Below are 14,931 nucleotides of genomic sequence, written 5' to 3'. Positions count from 1 at the left end.
GTTTTTTCAAATTGAAAATTTAATTACAAATTAAAGACTTGCAGCTCTGAGTGGCTTATTTATTTTTCTTGCGCACTGGACCTTGAGGCAACGGCACACTCAAAGCTTTTTTCTCTCTGAGGCTGATGCAGAGGTCCTGCCACATGACAGTAATAAAAGTCTTAAAATTGCTCAGAATGCTACACATAGAATTTTAAGTAAAACTACAAAGATTGACCGTATTTGACCACATTTGATCTTTAATTCATTAGCTCAGTATCCATATCATATAACTTTAAGGTGCTTTTGATCATTCGCCCACTTGTGTATCATCTCCTCATATTTCACTGCTCTCTCAGAATATAAGACTCCTGTCTGTCCCCCAGAGGTAAAATAAGTTAGAAGGAGGCGGGACCTTTTCCTGTCATGCCTGCTGCGTTTTTTTAAAAATTTGTTTCGACTGTTATAGTGTTGTTTTGGGTTTGAGTTTTTCCTTTCTAAATCCAGGGCCAAGGATGGAGGGTCTCATATGCTGTGATATGGGACTACAAAATTGACTGGACCTGTCTGCATGATGTGTAAATAGCACATTGTATGCAAGCAATAAAATGACAATATTCAGGTTGATAAATTCCAAAAAGAAACAAAAATGAATGCAGCTTTAAGATTTTGGTTATTATGAAAATCTAGGTTTGGAGTAATCAAGAAACAGTGACACAATTATAAAGTTAATTTTTCAGCTGCAAAATATCCTTCGAGTATGTGTTATGTTCACAATTTTTTTTTTTTTTTTGCATAACAAGTGGATTGTGGGTGGGACATAACAGTATGAAATTAATTGTAAGGAAACTATTCACCTCAATGAATCGAGTCAACAAATGAAATATGCGTTCTGAATCTCTGGAGCTCATTTAGTCACAGATGAATGAGGCAGGGAGTGCACATGAGGTTATTATTGCCAGCCAATTTAATACATAACTGCAAGTGCAAACACTGTGAAACGTCACGGAAGGGCTACGTTAATGAATCTCCGGATTGTGTGAACCGCGCCTGTTGTGGCTTCACCATCCTTTGAAGGTTAGATGAATGCACAGCTCAAATTAATGAAAAATTCTTTCTTCAAGCTGCTTCGAAAAAAAGGCCTCAAACTCATTGACTGACCCGCTTGCTTTTGCAGAAACAACCTTTCAAGTTTTGTTTTTTTCCCTCAAATTCTTTAAGAGCAAATGTTTTTCATCCTGTGGTTTCACAGTCCTGCTGTTTTTTTTTATACCAGCTGCCTAATGAGGGGACTAATTGACACCTGGGATCCCAGGTGAGTTTGATCAACTGCAATTAACCACCTCTTAAGGCAGAAACCCAGCAGCATTGTGGGTCCTGAGGGCAGGATTGAGAAACAAATCACTGTTAATTAACACAATGAAAACGAAATGTCAATGTTTCAATTAGCAAAGGAAAGAAAAATGGCAAAGGGGTTTGTAGCAATGATTAAATAAGCAAAAGTTAGATTCTCAAAGTCCCAAAATGACCACATACCAAAGCAGTTGGGATATGACAATTGGCTTTAAGGAGTCCTTTGACAAATACAGTTATTAACTTTCTTGCTGGGAGTAAAATGAGAATTAGTCTTGAATTTTTTTGTTTAATATGAGGCTATGGCTAGCTCTCCGCTAGCGCAAAGACTTGAAGCTTGTCTTTGAAAGCCACACACCGTTTTTTTTTTACACTTTGGCCTTAGTATGAAGTTAACAAATGAGAAACAATATGTTTATTTGTGAGCTTTAAAGATGCTTGTTGGCATAATTGTTTTTTAGCTTTTGGACAGAGCCAGGCCAGGTTCGTCCCCCTAGCTAACAAGCTAGCGTCTCCTAGCTTTAGCCTCATATTTAACGGACAGAGTGGTATTGATCTTTTAATCTTGGCAATAAAGCAATTTAAGAAAAAATTCAAACCATTCCAAATTTCAAGCTTTTCGAATTCCATACTTTTTCAAGAGTGTGCATTAAAACACGACACAAAGTTTGAAAGCTTCCCGAAGAACCAGAAACCTCCTTCTGCCCCCAGGATCTCACAGACCTGTGCTCCAAGATATGTGCCATAAAGGTGATCAATAATTAAAATATCAATCCCACACTGCACTGCTAGCCAGCGATGTGAAGCTAAAAACAGGGATAACACAGGGCTACAGTACATACACTGGCTCCGACAGGTGGACAGGGAGTCTGGATCAATACTTTTAAAACCCCGCTATGTCTACAATGACTGCTTTTACACAGCACCATTGTGCCTCACGGGTCCTTCTGTATACGTTAAGGGTACGTGTCTGGGGCTTTAAATGTAATCCCATCATTCTCGATCTCAAGGCCGGCAAAGTATAGTTTAACTGCCTCTCCGATTATCCTCTGCATTCATTTCATCTGGGTTAACAAATCCCAGCCATTGATTCCTATACCACCGGGGGAGAAATGAACCCCCACTGGACCCCGGGGAAATTGATCAGCTACGTCCAGAACAGTAAGCTGATAAAGCATTGAGCTCCACAAATGGCCGTGGTTTAAATCCGATGTGATGCCTTAATTATAGTCGCTGGCAACGTACATCATATGTAGTAAAGAACTTCCTCTTTGGTGTATGCTTTTGTTGATCGTCTAAAAATTCCCCCTTCACATCCGCACGCACACAAGGCATTTTTTTCATCGTGTGTTGCTGCCTAAGTTGATTCCATTTCCTCAGAAATGTGAGCCGTCGCCATCAAAGCTCCAGATAGGAAATGCCCAGGAAAAAAGAGACAGGACTGCGATGTAAGCTTTTTAAGTTAAAAGTCTGCGGGATGTGGACTTACAGCTGTAAACAAATCCATCCCAGTGCTGCCTACTGGCCTTACGAGCACCAGTTTAAAGTTAAATGGGGTTGCAGCTCCCTCCAGTGTGAAGTGACGGACCGCAATATAATGATTATCTATTCAAACCTGCCTGGAGCCACAGCGTCAACAGAAATGCCCCAGTGCAGCCCTCAAACAAGACAGCTGGATAGATATTCCACAGTTATGATATATTTGTTTAGACTCTTAGTGCTTTTCAGCTGCTTCCGGGTCAGAATTATAGCTCTCAATAAGATCGGGTTAGCAATACTTTCTTCTCTCAGAAGTCTGCTCTGATTTTGGCCTTCATTTCATATTTCCCCCTGCTGGATAACGCCCTTCTGCAAGATTGATTTGACCGGTTATCTCACATCGAAAAGGGTTTGGGATTTCGATAAGTGCCCCTGATTGGAATACAAGGAGGTTCTGCTCGCGGCAACCCGGGGCGACTGGAGACTGAGAAACTGTGCTCGATTCGATTTACCACATTGATTGCATTCATTGCTGCCAAGGTTAGTCTGTAACCCCATTTAATAAAGTGGCCGTATCAGTGGCCTTGTGTTTACCTGTCTGCACGGACTGGGGAATTCGGTTTCATCACTATTCACAACAAAGGTGTAAGCTGCGTGTTTTATTCATCCGTGTTGGTGGACAATTAATGCAAGGAGAGGACAAACATGCATATTTTTTTTTTTTTTTAGGACTGTTGCAAAAATGGGGTTTCATTATAAGCCACATGCTGCAGCTTTGCAAATAACACACTGCGTAATTGTATTTTCTTATGTCAGTGGTGTAAATTATTGCTTCATTACACTGTTTTTATGGGCAATTGAATATTTTGTCCACTCCCTTTATAACGGCACCTTTCAGTACGACCCAATTCAACATCAACACCTCTGACAAAATATGAACATCACCTTTATGAAGGAGTCATTTGGGGGCTGCTGTATTAGATTATATGAGGTTTAGCTAGGTGTACCTAATAATCTGGCAACTGGGTGTACAGTATGTGCACTTTCCATGGTGCTCACTGAACAGATGATTCCATTATCGGATATCCATTCTGAATTCTAATCTGATCACAAAGATGATACGCATAGCAAGGCAGATGAGTTATTGGATAATTATCCCATAGTTTTTAATATAAACACTTCAAATAACTTACTGTGGCATTGTGATTACTGAGAGAACATGATCAGATAGCAAAACATCTTTAATGTCATTTACTTAATGAAACTGAGATGTTAAGGTATTTTATTCATTTGTGTACATTTTTGAAGCCCCCTCCCAATGCTCCAATGTGGTTATTCGGTTCTACAGGTGGTTACTATGGGAATTATTTGAGTTATGTTTGTTATCAATGTTGCATTATTAATATATAGTGTATGTGCACTCCCATTGCTTATGTCTGTTGCTTTTAAAGAGAGGTACTCCGTGCTGTCTGCTCCAGAGAGCTGCTATAAACATACATTTCAATCGCCACCGTGTTTATCATTTGAAAATGTTCTTACATGATAGATCAGCTGGCCTTTAAAGGTTACCATCACGAGACTGCAATAACTTCAACAAGGACCATGTGAAGCTTCGTCACTCAACGCTGCATCAGATCAAGAAGGATCTAGTTGTAGATGCTTCGCCCCGCTGACGTTAAGAATGCTGGTCCTTGAGAGCGTGATGACATTTGTCACGCCGGAGTGACATTTCTAAAGGTGGAAATGGACTGAGAGGGGAAGCCGTGTTGCCCAAAGTAACCTTTTCTTTGGAAGTTCTTTTTATTTTTTTGCTGACATTTTAAGGGATCTCGGGATGATGGGGTGGTGTGCAAGTTTGGATTTGGCACTCACTGAGGCGAACGGTGAATCTTAAAGCTACTTGGAAGACGAAGGAGGGACTTTTCTGTTTCCCTGAGATGGATTGTGTCTCCTTTAGTATTATTTTATACACTGGGAACGCAGACCATCGGTAGAAATCTATTGGATGGTCAATATCCTACAATACAGCACCACTGCAAGTCATTTAGAACAAGGAACGTACCAATCACAGGTCGTCAAAAAGTATAACACAGCTGAACAACTAATAATTGCAAAACCAATGTTTTAATTATATTAACACTCAAATGAATATGAGTTATGAAATACTTTTTTAAGGTTGATTACGTGCAACAGATCAAGGCAAAAAAAAGCAAAAACAAAGGTCTAACAATCTAATCATATGCAGGCAAATTAAAAATAAATTAAAATCATGTAATTTAGGGTTATAGCAAACCAACGATGCTGTAGTACATGGGAGAGAATAATATATATATATATATTCTTTTTTTTAGTTTTTTTTTTTGCATTTCAGGATTCCTTGACATGAAAAGAAGAAAATCACCACAAATGTACTGAGTAAAGTTTGCATCATTCTAAATCACCCATTATTCTTAAAACCTATCATTGTTAGTGTTTTGGAAGTTTCATGTTCATCTGTTAGTCCATGTTTGTTTTTTTCATGTGGTTCAAGTCCTTGGCAGGTTATGGAAACGTTTGACAGTTTAGTTTTTTTTCCAGATTGCATTCCGCAGAGTCTTTGTAGCAAAGTAAACATATGAACCATCAACAAATAAGACAAGAAAAAATGAAAAGAAGGCACATTGGGCATTTCTCAAACCACAAATTTGTTCTTGGTGGTTGAGCCGCTTTTGGTAGCTGTGTCTGCGTGAGACTGGTAGCCAATAGTCATCTTCAAGGGAAGCCCCAGGCGCTCCTTGTAAACTCTCCTGTGGACGGGGAAGTGACACCATGAGAGGATGCAGAGAATGCCATCACCTGTACGTATGAATGTCAAATGCTTGGACACTACTGAAGACACGCCTCACCCTATGTGTGTTACAGCGTCCCGGTTCTCATAGTCCGATGTCCACACGGCTATTTTATCTCCTTTCGTGCGGATGTTGACCACGGCGCCACAGACCTGATCGCTGTAGTCGTCAAAGGCCTCTCCGACTAAGCACAGGAGCTGGTGGAGACGGAGAGGAAAGAGAGATTCTGTCATGACATGGTGGTTCTCATGCACAAATGTCCTAAAACCTGTTGATGTCCAAGTCTTTCACAATGTTTCAAAGTAAGTGTTACTTTTCCATAAGAAATGTGGGCTTTACCAAGAGGATGTGCGTCGCATCAACATTGAGACGCATATTCAGAATGCACTGTATACATGTTCAAAGAATGCTTCTAAAACAATGTTATACGCATTTTCCACGTCTCTATTAAGAATAAGACCTAAGTGGGAATATCCAAACGGAATATGCTGTTCACATGTGCAAGAGCTGATTCTGAATATATTACATAGTGGCATTTTACAGTGACATCGTCTTTTTCTAGTAACAAGGAGAACTGACAAAAATATTTAAATTTCAGCAATAAAATTTGAATATCTTTTGTTTTGCCCTTCTAATTTCTTTATTAAATTTAGTTATAGTTTATTCCCAGAATAACTTTTCAGCATTCTGATGATGACCGAAGCATCATCTCAACACACACTGGATACCGTCAAACCAAACAATTCATCAATGATCTACAGACCAGCCCCGACTAGACAAGAAACATTTAAAAAAGGGCAAGGACTAGGATGAACGGCAATACGTTTAATGACATTTTTAGTAAAAAGGTAAAAATGAAACACCAAAGTATGGTTTACATTTTGTACAACCTTGCGATTTGCAAGAGGCCTCATTATTTCAAGTCCAGCCCAGAAGGACCAGCGGTTGCAGCATTGACAGTGAAGTGTTGCTCGCTGGATGTCTGTATCACTGTCAGTGACCTTTAGAGCAGCAAGAGAGCTCAAGAGAGCTCAAAACAACACTGTGCGGACTGCAGACTTAGCAGGAGGCAAGCCAAATTTCCCTTGCTCTCATTTGACTGTGTTGTGACCCCTGAACATCAGCTCAGCATACAGACAAGGCAACAGTATGTATATGTATATATACACACACACACACACACACACACACACACACACACACACACACACACACACACACACACACACACACACACACACACACACACACACACACACACACACACACACACATACACACACACACACACACACACACATAGTTTTTAGATAATCAATAATCATAGAACACTTTTGTGCAGAGGATGAGGACACTAAAAGAGTCTGATCTGTGGCTTGCTGCAGGTATCAGAGGGTGTAGTCACCCATTCAGTAGTGTGACAGATGTAATGATAGCGTGGTGTGCAGAGGCTCAAGAAATGAGTAATGGTGTCATTCATTCGTCACAGGTAACAAAGCACAGCTTCCATAGCCAAACCTACAGTTTCCAGCCAGAAGCGGTCCAGGTCTTGTCTCCTCTGCTGCTTGTTGAGTGTGAGCAGCCAGCGGCCGCCACGCTTGTTCCTCTCGTCCTCCCACATGGGCTCGATGTCATCCTGCAGCGACGGTACAAATTGTCAATACAAGATCCAAGCCACTGAACGCAAACACTTGGAAACAGAAATCGGGTTCAAGGTTTCAGCTTGACTACCTAAAGGATAGCAAGAACTCAACATGGTTCCAGTGATGGTTCAATTTGGTTAAACGTCTTCGTCTCAAGCGGCATTTCTGCCTGCCTTCTACGAAAGCTTCTCTTTTGAGAAGATTTCAAGTGTATAAGTTAAATTGTATTGATGTTGATAAAGTAACTGCTCAGCTGTGACTAGAAGTTAACTAGTTAGTCTTTGCCAAAGGTGATCCTGCTAAGGATTTCCATAGAAAACACACTGATAATAGAATAGAGTCACACTTGATGTTTGCTTTTCCATTTATTGTCATTACTAGGGGTGCAAAATACCAGGATTATTCATTGTGGAAACTTTCCTTGGGAATTCAGAGGATTTTCTTGGAAAACATGGAAATATAAGTTTATTTGCTCAGGCTGTATTTACCATGTCATATGCAGAAAATCATAATCCATTAATTTGCCAAGTAAATCCATTCATTTGTCAAATACATACAATGTGAAATGTGCCATGTGACTAACTGAGTCAACAACTCATTTAAAAAAGAAATGTTTTTCAATAAAGAATGAATGGTAGTCGATTGCCTAAACCTACCCAATTAGCACGCTCAATTATAACCTGTGTACTTTGCTTTAGGCTGCTGTGATTCATTGTGATAACTTGCAGTCTTCTACCTCAGACAGTTCAGTAGTGGGGGCTGCACATGTGATGGAGCATGCACTGTGCATGCAGAGGGTTGATTCCTATTTAGTGAGATGTAGTCAGAGGATCTGTGCATGTGATGGGTGAGTGCACCCCTTAACACAGTGCATGGTAACAATCCAATTAAATGGGTGTTCTTTTATCCAGCAAATAATCCAAAATTCCCAACCTTCACTTCTCTTGGAAAATGTCCAGAAACATGCAGAAATGTTCCACTGTAGTCATCAACTATCTCACACAGTGTTGTGTAATTACTGTCTGCTAACCGCCTACTGCCATTTAGCTTACTGAACTTCAAAACACTTTTCTCATAGTCCATCATCACATCTGCTTAAATGAGCTCTTTTGCAGATGAGCTCACTTAGACGAGACAGATTTAGTCAGAGAAACTCCTGTGTAGCCTCCAGTAATGATGCAGTTGTTTCGACTGAAAGTCTGTGTCGGCAATTCCATCAGGTATTGTTCTGTTTGTAAGGAGCTTTATTTGACTATGTTCTCATTAAGATCTTGCAATTTGGCTTTATTGGTAAATTGGTGATATTCTATTTTGAGCTCAATTATTCTTACAAGGATATCAGTTTGAAACCAAATGTTTTTATTTGTTTTTTTGTTATCAATAACTGGCAAAATATGATTTTTCCTCCTTGTACTTCAAGCGTGAATGACATCAGCTGCAACATGTGTTGGCCCAGACCTTTGCTTATTTGCAAAACATTGTCTCATGATGTAAATGTGGTCTCCCACTTTGAAAGAAAGCCGGTTTATAGCCTTTTATATGGTTCTTTTACTTTCACTGAGTCAACATCGTAAAGAGAAAACACTGTTGTCCAGCAGAGAGGATATTGTCATGCAACAATATATAAAAAGCTGCTATTACCTTTACTTTAATCTGTACTTGAACTACTCACTCTGTGCTTTCACATAAATGGTAAACAAATCAACCGTACCTTAAATAGGGAGTAATCACAGCCTGACATGAGGTTGCTTGACAGTTGGATATGGTTGTAGAGCCTGAAATGCAGAGAGCACAGCATTAAGAAAAACATGATGCTCTAACCGTATCTTAAAAAGACAGTCATGACATTTTACTGCTTCAGTCACTCTATAAAGGTACAGGAAAACAAAAAGACTTGAGAGAGATGTATTGCTCCTTACGCCCAGAAATCTTCAACCGTGTCAAATTTAGAGATGAGTCGCAGGTTGGCCTGCCATGTTTTGCTCTTGTCGTTCTTGAAGAACCACAGGGACCATCTGTTGGGCGAAAACAGAAAACAAATTTGCATAAATGTAACAAGCCCCAAATTAAACACAAAGTAACCAAAGGAAACCAAAAGCTATTGATGCTTCAGAACAAATGAGCAACGTATAGATGCACCTGGAAGCTGCCGACACAAACTGTTCAGTATTTTGTGCCATCATTGTCTTGGTCCTATTAACTGTCAATATGGTGTTGTACTTGTTTGGCCTCTTATGGCTCAGTAACTGCCTTAAGCAACCGCCTGTGTGTCTGTGCTTGATGCAACAACTTCTCAGCATTGTGTTGCGTTTAAAATGATGATCTAATCTTTACTATCACAAACCAAATCATATTGATAACTAGAGCTGTACCCAATAGTTTGTAATTGTCTTTCCTCAACCTAAAAGTCAAAATGTACTTAAAAAAGAAAGATGTTATCATCTAAATAATTCACAACATGTTTTAATGAAACAAAATAATCTGCTTCAATACATATATGTTGTTGTTTAGCTTTTGCAAAACACCATTTTCGCTGCAGTCAGAAAACTGTTTGCCTAGCAAGCACCTGTATTAACGGGGTGGTCAAGCAGCAATCTAACATTTCATTTATATAACCACAACAGCACTAAATCCAATTTTCTGGGGGAAAAAGCTTTGAATGTAAAATAAATAAATAAAAGGCATTCCATACAACCCTAGCCATAACTACTCTTATTTAGAGCAAAGCAAAGTTTTGTTGAGCTGGATTATAGAGAATGGAGATGCAATACATCATATCCATGGAAAAAAGACAGAAAACTGGTTTGTAATTGAAGATTTGAAATTCCCTTGTCCCTCGTGCTGATTAGGGGCTCTGGGGGCAGACATGCTGCTCCACCAGAAATTCTAAACCAGATTCTAAACAATCGTAATAACATCTTAGTTTTTATATCAAGTTAGTCGAAATAACTTTTGATTTTTAAAGTTTGATTGTAAAGCCATTTAAGCAGCTAGTCTGTCAGTGGGTTTGGGTTGCTCACAGTTCAAATAAATCCCCAGAAAATGTAATAAGTCACATGATACTAACTTAATACCCTTGGATGGCAACGTATATGCAAAACAGAAGATCTAATGAGCAAATATGACACTTCAACAGTCGGTCGGCTTGAGTTCATGGCGCATTTGTGTATTCATGTCAACTTGTCGGGTGAAATATTGGAATGTTTGATTATAGGCCATAGTCTGAGGCAGTGTGTATCGTATGATCTCTTAGATGGACTCATACAGGATGTTTATTTTCCCTCGAATGCATGCTGGGATAGCCTCATCGACCCATGACCTTGTAAAGAAATAAGCAGATCAATAAAAGTGATAGGCTGATGTTCTGTGACCTGTGTTAGCATAACCTAGCTTTGTGGAAAATAATGTTTATGCTTATGCATCCAAACTAATTTGTAATTTTAATGGTCAATTTGTGGGAATATTTTTCCATTAGAATGCTACCGATGTATTTCAAACCTCAGAGCTGAGCCACGAAACACCAGAAGAAGTGGCCAAACTTTTCCTTTAGCTGACTGGCTTTCTTTCTGAGTTTGGGTTTTCTATTTGACCCTTTTGGACATAAATATCCCTGTGGAATTTAAATTTGTATTAAATATTCAATTGATGCTTTTTTGTATTCAGCACAGAAGGGTGTTGGAATCGAGGATTGAGAGGAAAGCAGTGAAACAGTCTGAACAGGTCACCAGACCATCACAGACAATCAAAGACTTGCAGTGGGGAAATAAAGTCATCCAGCAGACTGCATTTGAGTTGAACGTGAGAGAAAAATCCACTTTAACACATGGAGATCATGAAAATAAAGACGGGGCCGGGGCGACAGGCATATTACAATCAACCATCAATTATGTATATGTTCTTATATGTCATTAACTGAGTTGCTAGAACAAGCCCAGAAACAATAATCAAAATATATTCAGTCAATCCAATTGAATATTTATTTTTCTTAATTAACTGCTTAATCCACCTGGAAATTGGACCGGTTTCGAACATGAAGAAAAGAGTATTTTTTTTACTTTTGTCTATTCTTTTTAACATGTTTTTTAGGAAGCGCTGTGCCGCTGACCATTTTTGTGAATTGCTCGGCTTCCTCCCGGTGAACACAGCGGTCATTGTTTTTGGTGAGTGGTCAATTCATGTCTCGCTTTCTGAGCTGTAGAGGAAGGGTCACTCAGTACCGTATTTTCCGCACTATAGGGCGCACTGGATTATAAGGCGCACTGTCAATGAATGGTCTATTTTCGATCTTTTTTCATATATAAGGCGCACCGGACTATAAGGTGCATTAAGCGAAACAAAACAGTCAGTCAGTCAAACTTCCTCCACTTCCGTACCATTGATTCATTAATGTTGAATTCTCTCGCAGCTGCTCTATTCCCATGTTCTACTGACTGATAGCCTTGAGTGTGAAGTCCGCGTCGTCAGCGTGTCTCTTGACAGGTGCCATGTTGGGTCCTTATACACACACACTGTAATATTATGGTGAAGCACAGTATGTATTACTCCGCGACGCTCCTGACTACGGTAGCCGTAATGCTGCTGCGGTGCGGCTTTGTAGTTTACTAAGTCGAACTAAAACATGTTGACAGGTCAGTAAGCACAACCAGAATTAATCCATATATAAAGCGCTCCGGATTATAAGGCGCACTGTCGTTTTTTGAGAAAACTAAAGGCTTTTAAGTGCGCCTTATAGTGCGGAAAATACGGTACTCACGCTATGCTTGAAGTTCAAACAATAATGTGACGCAAAAGTCAATGAGCTTTTCTTTGAAGTTGATGATGCACAATTTTTCACAGCTTCACATTTATACACTGCACACACTCACATTTGGGAGCAACGCAGAACATTCAGTACCAATACTGGTGTATCTGAACACGTGAATTCTCTGTTTTGCCTCAAAAGTGGAAGTCGAAACAAATAGAAAATGTTTATTTTATTTCCACTTTGCTTTAATCAAAACCTTCTCAAGTCAACAGGCACCCCAAAGTTGTTACTACAGCATTGTTACAGCTACATTACTACATCACTTTTACTACCAAATAATCTGTCAATAATTTCTTTAATTAATCAATTATTATTAAATGAAGGTCCAAAAACGTGTGGAAAATCCCCATGACAAGTTCTGAAAGACTATGGTGATGTCCTCAATTTTTAGAATTAACAATTATACAAAACTAAGAAAAGTAATTAGCATGGGATGAGTGTTGTTGCTGATTATGTTTCTGTCCTTCCTGTCATTGGTAAACTGAGGAATCGTGTTATTTCAATAAAGTTGGCATAAAACACTAGATATCCATTTACAGTTACGAAAATGCAAAATGGAAATAGGGAACCCCTTCGATGGGTTCCTGATATAGTGGGTGTACATAACAAACATTTTTAAATATTTTTTGTTTTAGCAGTCCGGTAAGTTCTGCAATACTGACATTTGATTCGTAGCTGTCCCAGAGTGAATATAATTGTACTGCTTTAGAGAGCAATCATTAGACATTATACCTTTGACATCATTTAAAAAAAATGAAATGTGTGTTCTAATGCTTTTGTCAATTGAACTGGCAATCTCTAATATATCTTAAAAGAAAGACCCTGACCTGTTCTGGAGGGGGTGTTTGATGTAGGCCTCTGGGTTCACAATCTCCTGTCCAGTCTCCTCAGCTCCATCTTCATCAGGCTGGGAAGAACTTGGGTTGGTTTCCTAAAAGGCAGTTAAGTAGAGGTGAGATACATATAAGGGAGGTCGATAGTAGGTTTCTAGAATTGTAAATATTAATACTATTATAATAATAATAATACAAATAATAATTATAGTTATTATTATTACTTTATTAATACAATGTGTAATAATAATAAATTACAAATAATAATAAAAAGAATGATAATAATAATAACAATGATTCATATTATTATAGATCATTCTGTATAATAATAAGTTATACGTATTATTCTAAACAGTAGTATGACATCTAATCTCTGACATACAGTACCAGTCAAAAGTTTGGACACACCTTCTCATTCAATGGTTTTTCTTTATTTGTATTTTTTTCTACATTGTAGATTAATATTGAAGACATCCAAACTATGAAGGAACACATATGGAATTATGTGGTAAACAAACAAATGCTCAACAAACCAGAATATGTTTTATATTTTACATTCTTCAAGGTAGTTGAATGAGAAGGTGTGTCCAAACTTTTGACTGGTACTGTAAAAACAGTTCCAGTTGTTGATTACAACATTTTACTCTTCTTCTTCAGCCAAAGAGCCAATCAGACAAAAAAAACAACAATATTGTAAATCTCAAACGAGATCATTTCCCCCCCAAGAAACAGAAGAACAGTCAGAAAGCCGTGAAGTAGGCGTTCACTAGTGAAACCCGATATGAACTACCCTGAGCCTTCCACTTAGCACTTATTATATTCGTATTAGTTTGTTTCTGTACTTTTGCTCTGGTTTATGCTCTTAGATGCTTGTTTAAGAAAGGAGATGCACTTATGACTTCTGGTGACTAGTAGTTCTCTTGAATACCTATGTTGAATACACTTCCTGTAAGTCGCTTTGGATAAAAGCGTCTGCTAAATGACTGTAATGTAATGTAACATCTGGAACTCATTATGTGAAGCTGACCAGGGTTAACTCTATTCTAACCAGTGACGTCACTGGTGTTTACGTCATCGTTCGGCCGGCTGTGTCCATTCCAACCCATACAACCCATATAACCCATATAACCCACCTGCTGCTTTAGACATGAACGACGTTTGGTGCAAAGCTGTGACATGAATTCATTCACCAAATCATGTTTATTTTGGGCAACTTTTAAAACACTTTAAGCTTTCTTCCCATAATCTAACGTTCACTAACTCGTCAGCCACCACGGTGGACACCGTTGTAGAGGTCAGCCACTCTGACAGCGACACAGACTAGCCGGTCCTTCTCCTCGATGGTCTGAACGTCCCGGTAGCTCCCACCAGTCACACCTGTCCTGACTAACACTGGCTCAGGTGTGCACTGTGGCGGTGAACCCAAGGTAACCTCAGCTGCTGCTGCTGCTGTAACGGAGCCTGCTGTGGCGCAAAAGGTGAACGGCACGTCGGTGAGCTGTAACGTCAGCGTTCAAGTTGGGAGAACTCTGCGCACGAGCGTTCCACTTCTACGCACGAGCGTTCCACTTCTACGCGCGTGCGTTCCACTTCTACACGCGAGCGTTCCACTTCTATGCGCGTGCGTTCCTAGGTCGTGGCACAGAAGACCGACACTCTTGAAACTATTTAAAACAGCACGTGTGCTCATTAGAAGCCTCCATTTATGTTTGAAGACACGTGTTTAAAGTCACACATAAACTTTAAATATGAACTCTGCCTGTAATGACAGTCAGGACCCCCCCCTAAATAAAACAACGCTTTTATGTGTTCTTTAGTGGAAGTACTCACCGGTTCGGCGGTCGCCATCTTACAAATCTCTGTTGGAAAAAAAGTTTCTGATGATTGGGCCGAGCCGTGCAACGTGACGGCGCCCGCCGCGCACATGCGCAGTGCGACGCCGCTGTCTCGCCTCGCACATGCGCAGTGTAGCGCCGCTGGCTCGCTTCGCACATGCGCAGTGCGACGCCGCT

The 14,931-nt window shown here is 39.6% G+C and overlaps 1 protein-coding gene across 1 annotated transcript; it reads right to left on the bottom strand.

The window, feature by feature from the left end:
• Positions 1–4,916: 4,916 nt before the first annotated feature.
• Positions 4,917–14,870, bottom strand: eif4eb (eukaryotic translation initiation factor 4eb). Its single transcript, XM_054613704.1, has 7 exons — positions 14,750–14,870; positions 12,914–13,017; positions 9,202–9,297; positions 8,994–9,057; positions 7,162–7,275; positions 5,697–5,836; positions 4,917–5,597 (listed from the first exon to the last, which is right to left on the bottom strand). The coding sequence occupies exons 1-7, from the start codon at positions 14,843–14,845 to the stop codon at positions 5,483–5,485; spliced, it is 729 nt and encodes a 242-aa protein (XP_054469679.1). The 5' UTR covers positions 14,846–14,870; the 3' UTR covers positions 4,917–5,482.
• Between the last annotated feature and the right edge of the window lie 61 nt (positions 14,871–14,931).

This window comes from Anoplopoma fimbria, chromosome 15 (genome assembly GCF_027596085.1).
Source record: "Anoplopoma fimbria isolate UVic2021 breed Golden Eagle Sablefish chromosome 15, Afim_UVic_2022, whole genome shotgun sequence".
Classification (NCBI taxonomy): domain Eukaryota; kingdom Metazoa; phylum Chordata; class Actinopteri; order Perciformes; family Anoplopomatidae; genus Anoplopoma; species Anoplopoma fimbria.
Note: the sequence above shows the minus strand (reverse complement) of the source record. Positions and strands in the feature narration are given on the sequence as shown.

What these genes read in the sequence shown, in the direction of transcription:
- eif4eb (XM_054613704.1), bottom strand. Translation starts at nt 14,845, where the DNA reads ATGTGCGCGGCGGGCGCCGTCACGTTGCACGGCTCGGCCCAATCATCA. An exon ending in ACGGTTGAAGATTTCTGGGC is followed by an intron (nt 9,058 to 9,201) that starts GTAAGGAGCAAT and finishes TCTGCATTTCAG; the next exon opens with GCTCTACAACCATATCCAAC. An exon ending in GACGCTGTAACACACATAGG is followed by an intron (nt 5,598 to 5,696) that starts GTGAGGCGTGTC and finishes CCCCGTCCACAG; the next exon opens with GAGAGTTTACAAGGAGCGCC.